The 19,222-nt window shown below is 43.5% G+C and overlaps 1 protein-coding gene across 1 annotated transcript in view; it reads left to right on the forward strand.

Annotated features, from left to right (window-relative positions):
- Nucleotides 1–18,869, forward strand: part of LOC138362788 (vacuolar protein-sorting-associated protein 36-like) — a 48,881-nt gene extending 30,012 nt beyond the window's left edge. The window contains exon 3 of the mRNA XM_069321347.1: nt 18,240–18,869. Within this exon, the coding sequence (XP_069177448.1) occupies nt 18,240–18,869 (630 nt within the window). The remainder of the gene's footprint in view (nt 1–18,239) is intronic.
- Nucleotides 18,870–19,222: the final 353 nt, after the last annotated feature.

Raw genomic sequence — 19,222 nt, forward strand, 5'->3', positions numbered from 1 at the left:
ATTTTGGTTAATGTTTACACAGACGGACAGCATCTATACGATGGCCACATGCTCCTTAATTTATGTTTAAGAATAAAAAGAAACATTACATGTGACATGCAAATTAGAACGATTGAGCCTTTCTCAACCGGTACATCTTTCACTTCCTTCATGCGAAGCGCTCCTCTAAATGCTTCACTTCCTTACTGCCATTACAAATAATTACCAAACAGAACTAAAACACCTAGGCCAAACTATACGCAAAACTTATAATATAGTAATATATATTATTGATTTATATCTGAGAAAATACCGGTTTTGACAACCCAGTATGGAAAAATTTCCGTGTGTGCTGAGGGGACGGCCAGAGCTTGGCCGAGCAGTATCTGAGGCGGGAGGGGTTGAATGACTGGTAACGATGTTTGTTAACAGTTACCTAGTTACGCTATATCTAGAAATTATTTACATATTTACCCGATACCGTCAGGTGGTAAATGAGTTGAAAATAATAGAGTTACTTATTGCTTTAGAAAGAGCTTGGCATGTCTTTGCCGCTCAAGACAGTTGAAGATGTGGAGGGCTGATAGATCAAGTGATCAACCGGCGCATGAGAACGTAATACTGATAGACAGTAGGTAAGATTACAGAATTTTCCCATTGTCATCTGCAAAACATTGTTCATGACATTTCCTTTTCTTTTCCCCTTACAGGAAAAAATCTTTTGTGAACATTCACTGACAATCCCCCGAAAGACTTCCCACCAACAGGAGTAAATTCTCCCGTAACAATGGCCACAGGTCCAATTCGACACCTGCATTCATCGTTACACAGCGTTACCAGACCCACAACACCTGCATTCATTCACTGGCAGTGTTACCAGTCCCCCGCTGCTGAGCCCACCCCTTCCCTCCTCACAGTTACCACCACGCCAAACTGAGCTATGCGACACGCAGAAGAAAACCTTTACCTGCCAAGGAGCTGGCTGGAGTCAAGGGGCTGCCGTCATTTATCCCGGAGAAAGAGCGCAGAAAGGAGACCAAGACACGACCAAGCCATTCATTAATTGTGCTAACTACCTGCCGCTAACCGACCCCATTCAGGTGCGTCGACTCTCCCACTAAACATAAAGGGGAGGAAGTGGACGCTTCGCCCCGTTTACCCCGCGTAGCCTCGCCTGCTCCCTTCGTCAGGTTCACAACCCCTCCTCTCTCAACTCCACCAACTTTCCTCTTTACTGCTCACTCAGTCACCACCACCACCACTAACACAACCACCTGCACCCATACCAGTTTACACCCACCACAACTACCTACACCTACCACGACCACCTACATCCATCTCTTCCTCCCTCAGCTTCAGCTAAATCCCCCATCAACTTCACCCCGGCTCAATCATCACATCCGCCCCTTCATTGGCTCCAGCACAGTCTATATATATATTTTTGCTCTGGTTGGGTTATATATATGCTGTATGTATAATCTCAATCAAAGTTGTAGAATTTTATAGAATTTAATTCTTTCTAAATTAATTATTAATACTGCTTCAGAGATGAAGTTTTCTAGCAAAACGTAAGGAGATATTATAATTAATTTTTCCTCTCATAATTAATAATGGAAAAGATTTGGAAGCCCCTTCTGTCTCCGATAATTGCATTACTTTGGAACCCGTTAGTAATATTAATTTAAAACACGTTAGAAATATTACTTTGAAACACGTTAGTAATATTACTTTGAAACACGTTAGTAATATTACTTTAAACACGTTAGTAATCTTACTTTCACTACTTTGGTATCATATCACACTGAGCATCAAAATACACGAACTCGAAACTTGTGTTGCCAGTTAACCCCAAGAGATTCATACACACTCTTTGCTCGGTATACACACACTCTATACTTGGGGTCATACATACTTTATGCTCGGAACATATACACTTATGCTTCGCCTCTTTCCCCCCTTCTATCAGCAAATACAATATTAGGAAGCACAGAAACTACTGTATTAGTCTTAGAAACAATTTTGTCACTATCACGACAAACTCTCGGGTGGAAAGAGGGGGGGGGGAGGATCACAACTCATAATTCACATTTGAACCGCACTTGACTCCGTGAAAATTGGATAGGAAGTGTCAGTAATTACTAATATTTCTTAAATCATTTACTTAGGCCTACCCAAAGATGTCTATGTCGTCCCATATCCCAGACCATTCCCCCAACAAATTTGGGTGAGGCTAGCCCCAAGCGTCTGGCCTCGAACTCTGGTTTCAAGGTATAAACTTTTCACTTTAGATTTTATCTACTGGTTCTGCTAATCAAAAGGACAAATATAATATATCGATAACCAATGAACATGTCGCATATTTTGTCAAGCCTTGTTCAACGGATATGTTTAATTTACGGGACTTATTAACTAGCAGAAGCAATAAGCTGAATGAACCACGTTGAACCATTCGCCGTATTTCAACGTGCATGAGCTATTCCAGTTGAAGGGCGTGTAGCATTTCAGACATACTGCGCGTTGTCCTGAAGTGACAGGTCTTGCTTGTCATAAACGCTCACCATTCGAAAATTGGAAAAATCAGGACCTATTATACTGCTGAAAATCTTTCTTCGGGAACCTTACACCCGACCGCCATATTCCTCTAAAGGAAAATGGCCAGACGTCGTCTCTGTTCCATTTTCTGTATCTCTTTGTCAGTCCGTTTTCTATAACAGATCTCCCCCTTTACTTTGACACAAATGAAAGAAAGCTGAAGGTCCCTTTCGTCCAGTTACCGTGGAGCACAACACAACCCCTTTCTTTCACGGCTTGGTGCTCTTTGTCCTGCCCGCCCGTAACTGAAAGGCTGAAATGTAACACTGTTTGAAGATTAATAGGTACCCGGGATGGGAGAACAGAGTCGGAGGTCTGAGCTCGGATAAAGACCTCGACTCAGGCCATCTTACGGCCATCGGCAAATCATCAGTCATTTCTTTGGGTTACTGAACAACGAGGATCTTCAATATCAGCCAGAGACTAAAATTTAATCACAATATTCACAGCGGTAGAATTTTACAGCCAACCTCTTTTAAAATAACTCAGAACGTCGTTTATTCACATAATTTTAATCTACAAAAATAAATGCAACTTTTTGTCTTAGATCTAAAAGATGTCAAAACTGGTCACCAACATGAATGGGCAAATTGTTTTATATTTTGTTTTAGGTTCTCCAAATATAAATAATGGTATAATAACACATTCCAACCCAGAGAGCTCCGAGTGAGTGCGACCACTCTATATAAATAAATGCATATGTAGTTTTTCATGAAGGTGTTAAGAGTCATATTTCAGCCTCACCATCGACAACCAGACTGGAGGCTGGCAGGGATCACGGACTGGAACACACACTGAATCCCGCCAGAGACTCATGGGCCTGGGTGTGCATACACAGTCCATGCCACAGCCACAACAAGGCTCCTGGAGTCGAGGGGTTTACCACACTCTCAGCTCAAAGTCTCGACCCTAAGTCTGAGTTACGGCACACTTGGCCGTCGTGTATGGACAGCACTCTCTCTCGCAAGCTTGTCACTCAGGGTTTTGTTGCCCTCGTTGTTTGACAGCGTTCCTTGCAACGTCCACTTGTAATCCTTTGACATGCATCCGGCGCAGAGAATTCTTTAGCGCTCTTCTACTTGGTGTGACGCTCCTGGTAACATCTCCAGTAGCCTACACCAATCTCAATAAAACTCTGGTACTGGTTCACTAATTACATGCCACAATTTCTTGTTTATGCTTCTCTCTACGTTTCATTTCCGACCTCTGGTAATAATATAGAAACCATTTAGGTGTTCTAGCTGGTCGTGGTGCGACAAGCAGGAAGAATGGGGACTAAAACGCTGTCATCTGTGAGCATGTCTGCCACACAAGGCTCTAGGAAGCAAACTCATGATTTAGTATTAAATGTGACTTAATAGAAATATGAGAGGCTCGATCGAGCTTACTCTACTCTAACACGACACCTGAATCTTTAATGCAGGTGTTACAAGATTACAGAGAATAGTGATATTACATGGATAACTGATGTAAGAGAGAAAAAGATATACACACATGGGGAAACATTAACCTATAATTTACACGTTCATTAGTAAATCTCGGGTTTGCACTTTCATTAGCAACATAATAGCGTGCACTAAATTTGTGTTGGGTGTGTGAGTCCATCTGTACTAATTATCACATCAAATAATTACCATTTGGATTCTCCTTTGCTGTTTCCTTTTGTCGTGTGTGGGAGTTACCAGACAACACAATGGAATAAGGGTTAGGAATCCGAGTCAAGTCTTCTAAGGAAGTGGAACTAGTTGGGAAAAGAGCTCTAGATGAGGGAGAAAGTGATTACTATTAACGATAAAATTATACTTCAACAGCACGTACCTTATACGACGCGGCCATCGCACCTGCAACAGAAAACGGAATGTGATTAAAAAGGAATATCTGAGCATTACCAGCCTAACTACGCCGCCGCCGGATAATGGCGGGTCGTAGTGAAAATTCCATGCATATGAAACTGTAAAAACAAATTCCATTTATATCCAGAGTTGTATAGCCTTTTGTAAAGACTGGAAATGAACCCCAATCACACGGAAAGGGAATGGCGCCTACTTATGGGTCAAATTAGAAGCCAGGCGGGTGTGCGTTGCAGGGCGGGGGGGGGGGGGTTGCCCTGGAATACTAACTACTCCATAATGGCCTCGCCTGCACACCCGATTACTTCCCTCCTCTCAACAACCTCCTCGCCATTCCCTCCACTACTGTCGTCAAGGCCATTACAATTTCCTTTGACACTTTCCTCTCTGGGATTTCTCACAGCGAAAATTCCGTAATTGCACTGTGATCTTTTTAGACCAAAACCATATTTTTTATACTGCATTGTTTGACTGGCGAGGGCGAGGGGTGGAGAGTGAAAGATAAGATCAAACGGTTTAGAGACAAAGTACCGCTGTTCTTCGTATATCGATTAATATACAACAACATTCAAACATCATTAGTGAGTACGTTTGGTATGGTGTTAGGCTTAAGGCCTCTCAAGATCTGGAGGGCTATCAACGCCAACAAGGGCTTACTGACCAGCCAACAAGAATACTTTATCACGGAACACTGTCAAAGACTAAAGCTTTCAGTGTATTGACACCGACAAACAGACTACATCACTTTGTGCATGTATCCCTACTGTGTCCGTCTGCATGGAGAGTTATTGTAATAATAAAAGACGGCCTGGCCATCTTTACATGTACGTAAACAATTATTATTAATATATATATATATATATATATATATATATATATATATATATATATATATATATATATATATATATATATATATATATATATATATATATATATATATATATGTCGTACCTAGTAGCCAGAACGCACTTCTCAGCCTACTATGCAAGGCCCGATTTGCCTAATAAGTCAAGTTTTCATGAATTAATTGTTTTTCGACTACCTAACCTACCTAACCTAACCTAACCTAACGTTTTCGGCTACCTAACCTAACCTAACCTATAAGGATAGGTTAGGTTAGGTAGGGTTGGTTAGGTAGGGTTGGTTAGGTTCGGTCATATATCTACGTTAATTTTAACTCCAATAAAAAAAAAATTGACCTCATTCATAATGAAATTGGTAGCTTTATCATTTCATAATAAAAAAATTAGAGAAAATATATTAATTCAGTAAAATTTGGCTTATTAGGCAAATCGGGCCTTGCATAGTAGGCTGAGAAGTGCGTTCTGGCTACTAGGTACGACATTATATATATATATATATATATATATATATCCTCGCTATATCTATATATATATATATATATATATATATATATATATACATATATATATATATATATATATATATATATATATATATATATCCTCGCTATATCTATATATATATATATATATGTCGTACCTAGTAGCCAGAATTCACTTCTCGGCCTACTATGCAAGGCCCGATTTGCCTAATAAGCCAAGTTTTCCTGAATTAATATATTTTCTCAATTTTTTTTCTAATGAAATGATAAAGCTACCCATTTCATTATGTATGAGGTCAATTTTTTTTTATTGGAGTTAAAATTAACGTAGATATATGACCGAACCTAACCAACCCTACCTAACCTAACCTAACCTATCTCTATAGGTTAGGTTAGGTTAGGTAGCCGAAAAAGTTAGGTTAGGTTAGGTTAGGTAGGTTAGGTAGTCGAAAAACAATTATTTCATGAAAACTTGGATTATTAGGCAAATTGGGCCTTGCATAGTAGGCTGAGAAGTGCGTTCTGGCTACTAGGTACGACATATATATATATATATATATATATATATATATATATATATATATATATATATATATATATATATATATATATATATATATATATATATATATATATATAACTCGCTTCTACTGTGACAGGGTAAGACAGTGTCTATAGAAACAAGTGTGTTATTAAGCATTTAACCACAGAGGATGATTAAGATGCTTTCACAAGCTAAAGTTATAGTTTTCATCACATATATTACGTAACTGATGCACGACATAGTCAATCTTGGGTAGAAGTCACGTATATCATCAAGTCTTCCAGTATTCTGATAGTATTTACAAAGTTCAGCATATCTCAGCCCAAGAGGGCGAAAGTCAATCAATATGGGACATTCTACAATATAATGTTTAAGGGAGTGCATGTTTTCTCTTTCACAATTTGACACATGGTGTATTAGAAATTTGAGTTTTGAGAAAGCTGCCAGAGACCTCTATATCCCAGGCGTATTCTGGCCACTATAACATCATATTGATAGAATTCTTGCTCTATTAAGTTCCATATATGTCTTCTCACGGTGTTCATCATAATGTTTAATGCTACAACTTTCAGGTATTTTGTGTATTTGTTAGATCAGTAAGAGTTTCATCAAACATTCCTTTAAGTATTCTCTTTTTCACTACTAATGAAACACATATAATAATTATCTTCTACTGGTCTACTACAGGCTGACTTTGCAAGCATGTCAACAGTATCATGCTTTGAGATGTCGATATGTGATGATATCCAAAGGAATTTAATTTCAAAATTTCTTTGGCAGCTAAAACATTCATTCGAATATCAATGATTTTACTATTAGGCTAATATGGGTGGGTTCTGGTCTGCATTTCATTTTGCAATTGTGTATTGTGGATCTTGATTTCCATCGAGAAGAACCAAGCTTTTAGTCCGACAGCTGTGGTTGGGCGACTTACCTTGCAGTATTCTTTCTATAATTGGGACTTCTAATTTTCGATCTGGTAGCTTGCTGTTGTCTGGTCAGTGGTTATATATTTAGGCCTTCTTAGAGTTCGATATTACCAGGATAGAGCGCTAAGCCAGTATGACTAAATAGCTGAGCCTTACAAAAGCATAGCTGTACGTTCGTTTCAAGGTTAGCGATTCTTCTCAGTTTGCCTAAGGCTGGTTTTGCTTTGTTTATTCCTGCCAGTTAATTGGATTTTTATCATTACTTTATTGATTTTAAGACCCAGCATCCTGTTTACGTTCGTACGTTGGATTGGGTGGTTGTCAAGGATAACGGATTCTGGTGTGATGGATGCTAGAAGGATATTTGGGAGGGGAAATGGATGGATGTGAGGGTGGGGAGTGAGCGGGTGGGTATTATACTGCAGTGGGAGAGATTGGAGAGGTAGAGGGAGGGGACGGGGAAGGGGAAACGAAGGGTCTAACAGCCGTGACAGGGTCGAGGAAGTGAGGGAAGGGACGAGGGGTCTCGTCAATAAAGACACAAGGGAGTGCCAATGAAGGTAATGACACGATTTGTAATAAATTTTAAGAGGGGTAGGCCTAATACATTTTAATTCCCAAGAGGTCACTTGACAAGTTTGCCTAAATCAAGGACAAGCGTTCAAAAGAAACACACTCCACTTCAGCCGCCTCAAAACATACAAGATATTATCCATGTTCTAAACAATATGTTAGAATTGTTAAATTCTATGAATTGTTAATATGTTAAAACAAAAACGTTTGAAACCTATAAAAAATTAAATTAGTCATTTATTATGCACCCCATACTCACCCCGTAAACAGTGTTGGAAAGGGTTACAGAGACACATAGTGGGTTTGCAAACATATTAAACGCTATAAATAATAATAATAATAATAATAATAATAATAATAATAATAATAATAATAATAATAATAATGAACAAATCCACAATGGCCTTGATGAGGGTTGAACCCATGCGCTGGATATTCCCAGACGTACTCCAGTCAACTGTATGGTAAAATGGTAAAATATATGAGTGTATTAAAGTAAGGGCGTCAGAGGTAGAACTATTTGGTTGACAGAGCCCGAGTGCATGGAGGAATTGTGTGAAACCCTGGTTAGGCTTCAGTGGAAGCCTCGGGATCCTCGTGAGGGCAGTAGTACTCCAGGTTGCAATTCTTTTACCATGTCGTGGTGCAGTTGACAGGAGCGCGTCTGGGAATATCCAGCGCACAGGTTCGAACCCTCATCAGGGCCCTTGTGGATTTGTTCATTTGATATATCACGTTATTGTGATTTATGTGTGCAATAATAAAAAAAAAAAAAAAATAATAATAATAATAATAATAATAATAATAATAATAATAATAATAATAATAATAATAATTAACCAATAAGAATATTAGTTAATGTACTCATAAGGGAAAAGTGTGAGGAGGAAGATAGACAAAAGTGTAAGGATGTAAGGTGAGTAACGGTGGTGTGTGGAGGCTGGAAGTATCGTTTCTGGCACAGGTCTCCTTCCGTTATGAATCACCGGGTTCCTACATCATCTCCTAATTGTCAATAACCTCAAACCTGCTGAAAACATTATCAATAACTTTACACTTATCACAGCACAGGGGCTGAAAAATGGATAGAGAAATAACATTTTAAATTTATTACTACGAAATGTCTTCTTGAAAAAAAAAACACAATTATTCTAAATATCGCATCTAATTACCGATAATTTTATTTCAATCCAGCAGAGCTAAGAATTATTATCGTGTTACATAAATTAACATTTTAACTCTAAATTTAATTTTAAATAGCTGGTAATTAATAAGAAAAGACACTATAAGCAAACACACATACTGACTTTCCAAAGGAATTTTTGACAAGATAATTTCTGCACAATATATGAGCCAGCATCTTGGGTGCGACGTTGTAGAGCCCACCAAGACGGCAACAGTGGATCGATTCCCCATTTTAGTGATTGCGCGATTTTCTAATATCATTAATGCTCAGTACACACTCCGGCTATTAGCATAAGGTGTCAATCCGGCGGCCCCAGGGCGACTCCGGTCCTTGGAGGAGGCGGCCCGCCCCTTGCCACGCCACTCCCGACCTTACTGCCGCCAGCCTTTATGTCTCATATTCCCATAACGGAGATGCACACACTGCCACCTTCCGCAACGTACCTCAAAAATGTCATATTTCACTCTCCAGGAAGCTATAATCGATGATATATCCCAAAGTATGGATCCGCAAAGGTTGATTTTCTTTTGGAGAAGAGCCGGGAAAGCACTCCTAATGTCGGAATAAACACAAGATCAAAATCGCATCCAATCGTTGCGTTTTCGACGGTTTCCAAGGAACCTGATGCGCCAACACACAACAACTGAAGGACCCGCGGGAGCCGGGAAGCAAATGCCAATGTGCGTAAGGTCGAGCCCATCACTACCATATTAGCAGGAATCCGAGCTTAGAGCCTAGTTTCACTTGGCCCACTCCTTCCGCCTGGGCTGCTTGGAGAGATGTGTCACAGTTTGCTACGGACTTCGTAAGTGTTTCTCAGAGTCTGAGAGATTCTTGGCTTTCATCTTTCCCCGTCTCGTGTGCCTTAACCTCCACACACACACACACAAGATTAATTATATACACATGCATGCATTTTAAATAATATATATATTATATGTATGTAGAGAGAGGGAGAGGAATTGGCATTAGACAGGGACAAGACTCCTCAATATCTGTGAGCAGGAGCGCTCATGGCAGGAAACGAGACAGGAGCAAGAGGACTGTGACGAGCCGCCCTTGATGATCAATCCCCGCCACGCTATCTCCAACCCGCATCTTGACACTCGTGAAACCCGAACGAGACACCGACTGTGATCCAGTGCGTGCCAGGAATAAACAACGCTAGTATACATGCATTCGCTGATCGTATTAAACCATCTACCACTACTTGGGGGAATCGAGCGGCTTCTCCAGGTAAAGAGGGCGCCAGCACTCCCGGGGAACAAGCGAAGCAGGTCAGTGCTGGCCTTCAGTAATACATAAAAAAGACCCGAAGTCAGGGAAGTTTTTGTTTTGGGTCTTAAACAGTGGGTGAAAGGAGGGAGGTAGGGAGGCGACCAGAGCAGTAGGCCCGGGTGGGGAGTCCCAGTACTCAGGCACCAGGGAAGGGAGAACTGAACTAGTACTCTAAGAACTGTGATAATTGCGGAATATATACTAGTCTTAGATAATCGAAAGGAAATAAAATTCATATATAAATAATAGGAGACCGGATCGACCCGGTGCTTGGGGTGACCCACGCACTTGTTTTAGTATCACATGTCACGATCCTAGTACCTCTTATATCATCGTGTGTGTGTGTGTGTGTGTGTGTGTGTGTGTGTGTGTGTGTGTGTGTGTGTGTGAGTGTGTGTGTGTGAGTGAGTGTGTGTGTGTGTGTGTGTGTGTGTGTGTGTGTGTGTGTGTGTGTCTGTGTGTGTGTGTGTGTGTGTGTGTGAGTGAGTGTGAGTGTGTGTGTGTGTGTGTGTGTGTGTGTGTGTGTGTGTGTGTGTGTGTGTGTCTGTGTGTGTGTGTGTGTGTGAGTGAGTGTGTGTGTGTGAGTGTGTGTGTGTGTGTGTGTGTGTGTGTGTGTGTGTGTGTGTGTGTGTGTGTGTGTGTGTCTGTGTGTGTGTGTGTGTGTGTGTGTGTGTGTACTCACCTAGTTGTGTTGAGCTCTGGCTCTTAGGTCCCGTAACGCTAGTATATATGTAGTTAGTGTGTGTGTGTGTACTCACCTAGTTGTACTCACCTAGTTGTGCTTGCGGGGGTTGAGCTCTGGCTCTTTGGTCCCGCCTCTCAACTGTCAATTAACGGATGTGCAGGTTCCTGAGCCTATTGGGCTCTATCATATCTACACTTTTTACTGTAGGTGCAGCCAGCACACTGCAGGCTGAACGTTATTGAAGACTGTAATAGAGTGCCTAATTATTTCAAACTCCCTTTCCTCATCACTAGCATAAAATAGTTTACAATTAAATTGTAACGTGCGTGCTTGTCTTCAAACCCACACAAATTTATAGATGCATACTTTAAAAAGGGGTTCAGTCAAAATGTTGTCGATCCTCTCTCGCACTGGACCGCAGAAACATGACAATGTTGAAGCCTGCGTTAAGCTTACAGCAAGTGAAGACAATGTTGAGCGTAATGCTTCTATTTGATACTGGGCTGTCAAACAGAACCCTTAAAATGTCATTAGACGAGAATTCTCTGATGAATTCGAACAAAATATGTGTATGTGGTAAGTAACAAAGTCTGGAGACTAACAGACGTTGTCACAGCTCGCATACGACTTGGCTACAAGTATCTCTGGCTGTTCGGCTTGTATAGGGATCTAGATGACGTAAAGTGTGTGGACAAAGACAAGGACGCACACTAGATCATTATATCTTGAACTATGAAAATATTGAGCCATTTAGAGATGGGTCTGGGCATGTACTGCACAAAATGTTAAACCATCGTATTACAGGTGATAAAATATCTGAAATCCTTGCACTGTATCAATATTTCGCTTCTAGATAAATGGCTTATGTGAAACTAATGTATAAGATGTGTAGTGTGAAGGCTAATAATAATAAATAGCAGCTCTTCTATGATACATAAGACCCCATATTTAAATTGTTTTAGGTATTACCAAAAGACAACCTTCAATGCTTATAATTTATTGTAAATACATATATGTTGTAATGTTAAGTTTGTAATTAGTTGTCCTTATAATTATAAAGTGTGCATATTAGATGTAGTCTCATGTGCGGAACTGTATCAAAGGCTTTTTGGCAGTCCAGAAATGTCTGCCCAACCTTCTCTGTCCTGCCTTATTCTCGTTATTTTATCATAGAATTCCAAAAGGTTTGTAAAGCAAGATTTCCCTTTCCAGAGCCCATGTTGATGTTTGTTTTGTAATGTGTCTGCAGAATCGAGCTATTAACTCTTGGACTCCGCCTTTCTAACCAATTTATTTTTCCTCTATTATATCTACTACATGTTTCTCTCAAACACATGCACACACTAACTCAGTTGATTGACATTTGATAGGCGGGACCAAAGAGCCAGATCTCAGCCCCCGCAAGCACAAATAGGTGAGTACACATTCCCAGGAAGCAGGACGTAGCAGCTGTCTAACTCCCAGGTACCTGTTTGCTGCTAGGTGAACAGGCGTATCAGGATGAACGAAACTGCCCATTTGTTTCCGCCTCAGCCGGGGATAGAAACCGGGCCCTTAAGACTACGACCCCAGAGCGCTGTATGTTTGTGTGTGTTTGTGTATGTGTATGTATTCACCTAGTTGTGCTTGCGGGGGTTGAGCTCTGCTCTTTCGGCTAGCCTCTCAACTGTTAATCAACTGTTACTAACTACTAACTACTAACTAATTTTTTTCCACAGGGTGAAAGAAACTGCCCATTTTGTTTCTGCCATCACCGGGGATCGAACCCAGACCCTAGGATTACGAGTCCAGAGCGCTGTCCACTCAGCAATCAGGCCCTCTCTGTATGTGCGTGTGTGTGTGCGCGCGTGCGTGCATGTGTGCTTGCGTGTGTGCGTGCGTGCGCCATAAATAATCCCGTGTTACCCAAGAAGCAGAATTTTCTTAAATATTAAAATCTTGAGAGGGAGGATTCAGCGCCTGTCGATGCTGGAAGGAGAATGGTTTGCGACTGTTTACTTGCTAACATGCACCCATCTCGCCCTGATTTGAAGGGGCCCAGAGTACACAGCATCAACCCTTGGCTCTCCAAACGGTCGAATTTGTAGGATTAAAGCTTGGAAAAAACACCGTAATGGCCGTTGTGGTACAGACTTGTCCTCCCTCGTGATGCCATTTATGGTGGTGAACAGTGACTTTCGGATAATATTACTGGATGTTTACCTGATGAGCTCGTTGATATCCGGCAGTTTATGGTATACCCCGCTCTCAGCCGCTGATTGTATTAAGGGCTGAGGCGACGCAATACTGTGGGGAAGGCCTGGGGTGTCAGCCCTTACTCGTCCTTACTTCTTAACGCCCACGGGAAGGAAGAAGATAGGAGTCTACAGGCATGGAGGAGCCCAGGGCCTTGTGGCAGTAGGGTACACACACGTGTTGATGTGTGTAGATGTTTAGGGGCCCAGGCCCTTGTGGCATAGGGCACACACATGTGTTGATGTGTGTACAGGTTTAGGGGCCCAGGGCCTTGTGACAGTAGGGGTACACACAAATGTTAATGTGCGTAGAGGTTTAGGGGCTTTGTATCAATAGGCTGCACACATATGTTAAGGACAGGTGTGTGAGATTGTTAGGTCTCTGTAACACGTGTCAACTGGGTTCAAACATATGTCGAGGATTTGGGTGAATTTTTTTTTTACCGCAAGTATTTGTGTACTTATTTGTCTTCCTTTGTAGTTTATTTTATAGGAATTAGCGATATTTAGAGTTGAAAATGTTTGTGAAATACAGTCTTGTCTAGAAGACCCGCAGGAGCTCCAAAGAACCACCCTGGAACCTTTCCCTCAGACCTGACCATGTTGTGACTTAAGCAACTATCCCTCAGACCTGAACCAGGGCTTTTGAAGGAGAATAATTTCGTTGAGGCCCGGGATAATTCTGGTGTACTGGGGACCTCGTCGAGCAGATTATATGGGCACACCCAACACGTCAAAATTACGATGCAGTAGTAAAATTATAATAATCGTAATACCGCTTCGTGGTACTAATGAGCAGCCTCCTCGATACGTTAGGTGCGTTAACTAAGCTCGAACGATTCTGTTTGGGTAAATATCACTTCAAATTTAACGTATGTCAAATCTTGAGAACTGGCTGGACCTATAAGACCAATTAGGATCCCATGGAGATGTCATCAACCCGGGAGAACACCTCTTCAGGGCACTTGAAGGATAATTTCGTTCAAGACGAAAACATTTACAAAAGTGTCCCAGCTGGTATTATGAGTGGTGTACCAGGAGTGGCCTCGTGCGCGATACCCACTAATTGTCGCAAGCGTGTTCTATACCGATATGGCGAAGAGACTCTTTAATGTTTAGTGAAGTTATCATGTCCCGCGAGTTACTAGTCTTAAGAACGTGAATACATTCATCACCTAATTTCATGTATAGTGAAATATTCTTTTCTACCTCATATGTAGGTGTTGATATCCTGTCGATGATGGGTAGTAGGAAGCATTAGTTTTTAAGGGTTTAAAAATACCCTAGCATAAAGAGTACCGTCTTCCGACTAAACCTGAGGCCAGGTCTCCCGACGTTGGCAGCAAGGATAAGAGTGTTGAAGGGCGTTTTCAGTGAAGTTACGGCCACATATGGGACTCTGACCCATCGCCTTTACTAAGTAGCCACTTGTATATAATATTACGAAAATCTTAGATTTCCCAGCTCTCTTCACATTAATATAAGGGTTAAGTAAGTCCGCCTAGTAGTCACCTTCTTGAATTCACAAGAGGTTGAGTTTCAGGGCTTGGGTCCCGCCTGTTAACCTTCACTCGACTGTTGAGTTTGGCCTCGATCCCGTCGGACAGTACGTAATATTCTTTTAAATGCCTATGTAATTTGCCTCCAGTACTCAAATCTAATTCATCCCACTTCTCCATCACCCTCATAATGATAACAAATCTGATTTCTCATAAGTCCGACTCATTCAGCGAGAGGATCTAGTCTAGTAAGGTCGATCGTCATTTGTCATGATCCTTATGTTTTGGATTATGATGTTTCTCACTGCCACCTTCAACAGCTTAGCTCTCCATGCCTGCTCTTTGTGATATGATCTCTGTTATCGCAATCTTGACAGATTAATATCGCTCGAAGGAAGGAGTGTTGCTCCAGCCATGATTGCAATCACTGTAATCCTTTATGTCACGTTTATAATAACTAAGCCGTTGCTGACGATGTCATACTGTGCTCATACTTAGCCTAGTGTTGTGTGTGTGTGTGTGTGTGTGTGTGTGTGTGTGTGTGTGTGTGTGTGTGTGTGTGTGTGTGTGTGTGTGTGCGTGCGTGTGTGTGTGTGTGTGTGTGTGTGTGTGTGTGTGTGTGTGTGTGTGTGTGTGTGTGTGTGTGTGTGTGTGTGTGTGTGTGTGTGTGTGTGTGTGTGTGTGTGTGTGTGTGTGTATGCTCACCTAGTTGTACTTGCAGGGGTTGAGCTTTGGCTCTTTGGTTCTGCCTCTTAAACGTCAATCAACTGGTGTACAGATTCCTAAGCCTACTGGGCTCTATCAAATCTACATTTGAAACTGTGTATGGAGTCAGCCTCCACCACGTTACTGCATAATGCATTCCATTTGTTAACTACTCTGACACTGAAAATATTCTCTCTAACGTCCCTGTGGCTCGATTGGGTACTAAGTTTCCACCTGTGTCCCCTTGTTCGTGTTCCACCTGTGCTAAAAAGTTTGTCTTTGTCCACCCTGTCAATTCCCCTGAGAATTTGGTACGTGGTTATCATGTCTCCCCTTACTCTTCTGTTTTCCAGGGATGAGAGGTTCAGCTCCCTTAGCTCTTTCGTAGCGCATACCTCTCAGTTCCGGGACTAGTAGTCTGGTGGTATACCTCTGAATCTTCTCTAACTTTGTCTTGTGTTTATCTAGGTATGGACTCCAGGCTGGAGCTGCATACTCCAGGATTGGTCTGACATAAGTGGTATACAAGGTCCTGAACTATTCCTTAAACAAGGTTTCCAAAGGCAATTCTTATGTTGGCCAGCCTAGCATATGCCGCTGATGATATCATTTTGATGTGGGCCTCTGGAGACAGGATCGGGGTGATATCAAACCCCCCAGATCTTTCTCTCTATTTGACTCTTGCAGGATTTCACCTCCCAGATGGTACCTTGTGTTCAGCCTTCTGCTCCCTTCGTCTAATTTCATTACTTTACACTTTCTTGAGTTGAACTTTAGTAGCCATTTTCTAGACCATTCCATCAGTTTGTCCAGGTCATCCTGTAGTCTCTGTCTGTCTTTATCTGTCTTGATTCTTCTCATAACTTTTTCATCATCATCAAACATTGAAAGAAATGAGTCTATACCCTCTGGAAGGTCGATTACATATATAAGAAACAGGATGGGTTCAAGTACAGAGCCCTGTGGGACTTCGCTGATGACATCTCGCCACTCTGATGTTTCCCCCCTCACAGTTCCTCGCTGTTTCCTGTTGCTTAGATACTCCCTTATCCTCTGGAGCACTTTACCTTTTACTCCCGCCTGTTGCTCCAACTTTTGTAACAGCCTTTTGTGCGGTACTAAATCAAAGGCTTTCTGACTGTCCAGGAAAATGCAGTCTGCCCACCCTTCTCTTTCTTGCCATATTTATGTTGCTTGGTCATAGAATTCTATTAAAAACCAGTGAGGCACGATTTACCATCTCTGAACCTGTGCTGGCGGTGTGTTACAAAGCCATTTCCCTCCAGGTGCTCTACGAGCCTTTTCCTCACGATCCTCTCCATCACCTTACATGGTATTCAAGTTAGGGAAACTGGCCTGTAGTTCAGCGCCTCTTGCCTGTCCCCCTTTTTGTATATTGGGACACCATTAGCTGTCTTCCAGCATTCCGGTAGGTCTCCTGTTTGCAGTGACGTGTTATACATCGTAGAGACTGGAACATTTTGTGCCTCTGCACCTTCTTTTAGTATCCACGGTGAGATTCTGTCAGGCCCAACAGCCTTTGTCACTTTCAGCTTCAACAGATTCCTTTTGTGTTGTGAGGCCAGTACCAGCCTCACAACACGCCCCAGTACTGGCCTCACAACACGCCCCAGTACCAGCCTCACAACACGCCCCAGTACCAGCCTCACAACACGTCCCAGTACCAGCCTCACAACACGCCCCAGTACCAGCCTCACAACACGCCCCAGTACTGGCCTCACAACACGCCCCAGTACCAGCCTCACAACACGCCCCAGTACCAGCCTCACAACACGCCCCAGTACAGGCCTCACAACACGCCCCAGTACTGGCCTCACAACACGCCCCAGTACCAGCCTCACAACACGCCCCAGTACTGGCCTCACAACACGCCCCAGTACTGGCTTCACAACACGCCCCAGTACTGGCCTCACAACACGCCCCAGTACCAGCCTCACAACACGTCCCAGTACCAGCCTCACAACACGCCCCAGTACCAGCCTCACAACACGCCCCAGTACCAGCCTCACAACACGTCCCAGTACCAGCCTCACAACACGCCATAGTACCAGCCTCACAACACGCCCCAGTACCAGCCTCACAACACGCCCCCAGTACCAGCCTCACAACACGCCCCAGTACCAGCCTCACAACACGCCCCAGTACCAGCCTCACAACACGCCCCAGTACCAGCCTCACAACACGCCCCAGTACCAGCCTCACAACACGCCCCAGTACCAGCCTCACAACACGCCCCAGTACCAGCCTCACAACACGTCCCAGTACCAGCCTCACAACACGCCCCAGTACCAGCCTCACAACACGCCCCAGTACCAGCCTCACAACACGCCCCAGTACCAGCCTCACAACACGCCCCAGTACCAGCCTCACAACACGCCCCCAGTACCAGTCTCACAACACGCCCCAGTACCAGCCTCACAACACGTCCCAGTACCAGCCTCACAACACGCCCCAGTACCAGTCTCACAACACGCCCCAGTACCAGCCTCACAACACGCCCCAGTACCAGCCTCACAACACGCCCCAGTACCAGCCTCACAACACGCCCCAGTACCAGCCTCACAACACGCCCCAGTACCAGCCTCACAACACGCCCCAGTACCAGCCTCACAACACGCCCCAGTACCAGCCTCACAACACGCCCCAGTACCAGCCTCACAACACGCCCCAGTACCAGCCTCACAACACGCCCCAGTACCAGCCTCACAACACGCCCCAGTACCAGCCTCACAACACGCCCCAGTACCAGCCTCACAACACGCCCCAGTACCAGCCTCACAACACGCCCCAGTACCAGCCTCACAACACGCCCCCAGTACCAGTCTCACAACACGCCCCAGTACCAGCCTCACAACACGTCCCAGTACCAGTCTCACAACACGCCCCAGTACCAGTCTCACAACACGCCCCAGTACCAGCCTCACAACACGCCCCAGTACCAGCCTCACAACACGCCCCAGTACCAGCCTCACAACACGCCCCAGTACCAGCCTCACAACACGCCCCAGTACCAGCCTCACAACACGCCCCAGTACCAGCCTCACAACACGCCCCAGTACCAGCCTCACAACACGCCCCAGTACCAGCCTCACAACACGCCCCAGTACCAGCCTCACAACACGCCCCAGTACCAGCCTCACAACACGCCCCAGTACCAGCCTCACAACACGCCCCAGTACCAGCCTCACAACACGCCCCAGTACCAGCCTCACAACACGCCCCAGTACCAGCCTCACAACACGCCCCAGTACCAGCCTCACAACACGCCCCAGTACCAGCCTCACAACACGCCCCAGTACCAGCCTCACAACACGCCCCAGTACCAGCCTCACAACACGCCCCAGTACTGGCCTTCGTACCTACAAGTGTCCTCACCAAACCCGCCATCTCAGTCCGTGAAACAGATACTGGTGCTGGCATATATACGTCCACTCGGGGGTATATAGCGCTATAAATGTCACAACGCTCAATACTCAAACACTTTTTAGAATCATCATTACTGCCTTGTATACATTGGAAAACGATTTAATGCTTCTATTGCGTAAATGGAGAGGATTCCGATGCGCTAACGTGCCTTTTGTGATTTTCATATCCTTTAGAATTCCCCGCACGACTGTTTCCGAGTTTATGACTGCTTCTTATGAATATTCTGACGGGCATTATTGCGCGTTTGGTCCGGGGTGTCAATTCATCACGACGCCCTTTGAAAATGAGGGTTTATCGCCCGAATTTCCACAGATGTTATTTTTTGGCCGGGGAATATATTGATAGTAGAGGAGCCGGTGGTAAATCCTCGCCC

Source organism: Procambarus clarkii, chromosome 9, assembly GCF_040958095.1.
Source record: "Procambarus clarkii isolate CNS0578487 chromosome 9, FALCON_Pclarkii_2.0, whole genome shotgun sequence".
Classification (NCBI taxonomy): domain Eukaryota; kingdom Metazoa; phylum Arthropoda; class Malacostraca; order Decapoda; family Cambaridae; genus Procambarus; species Procambarus clarkii.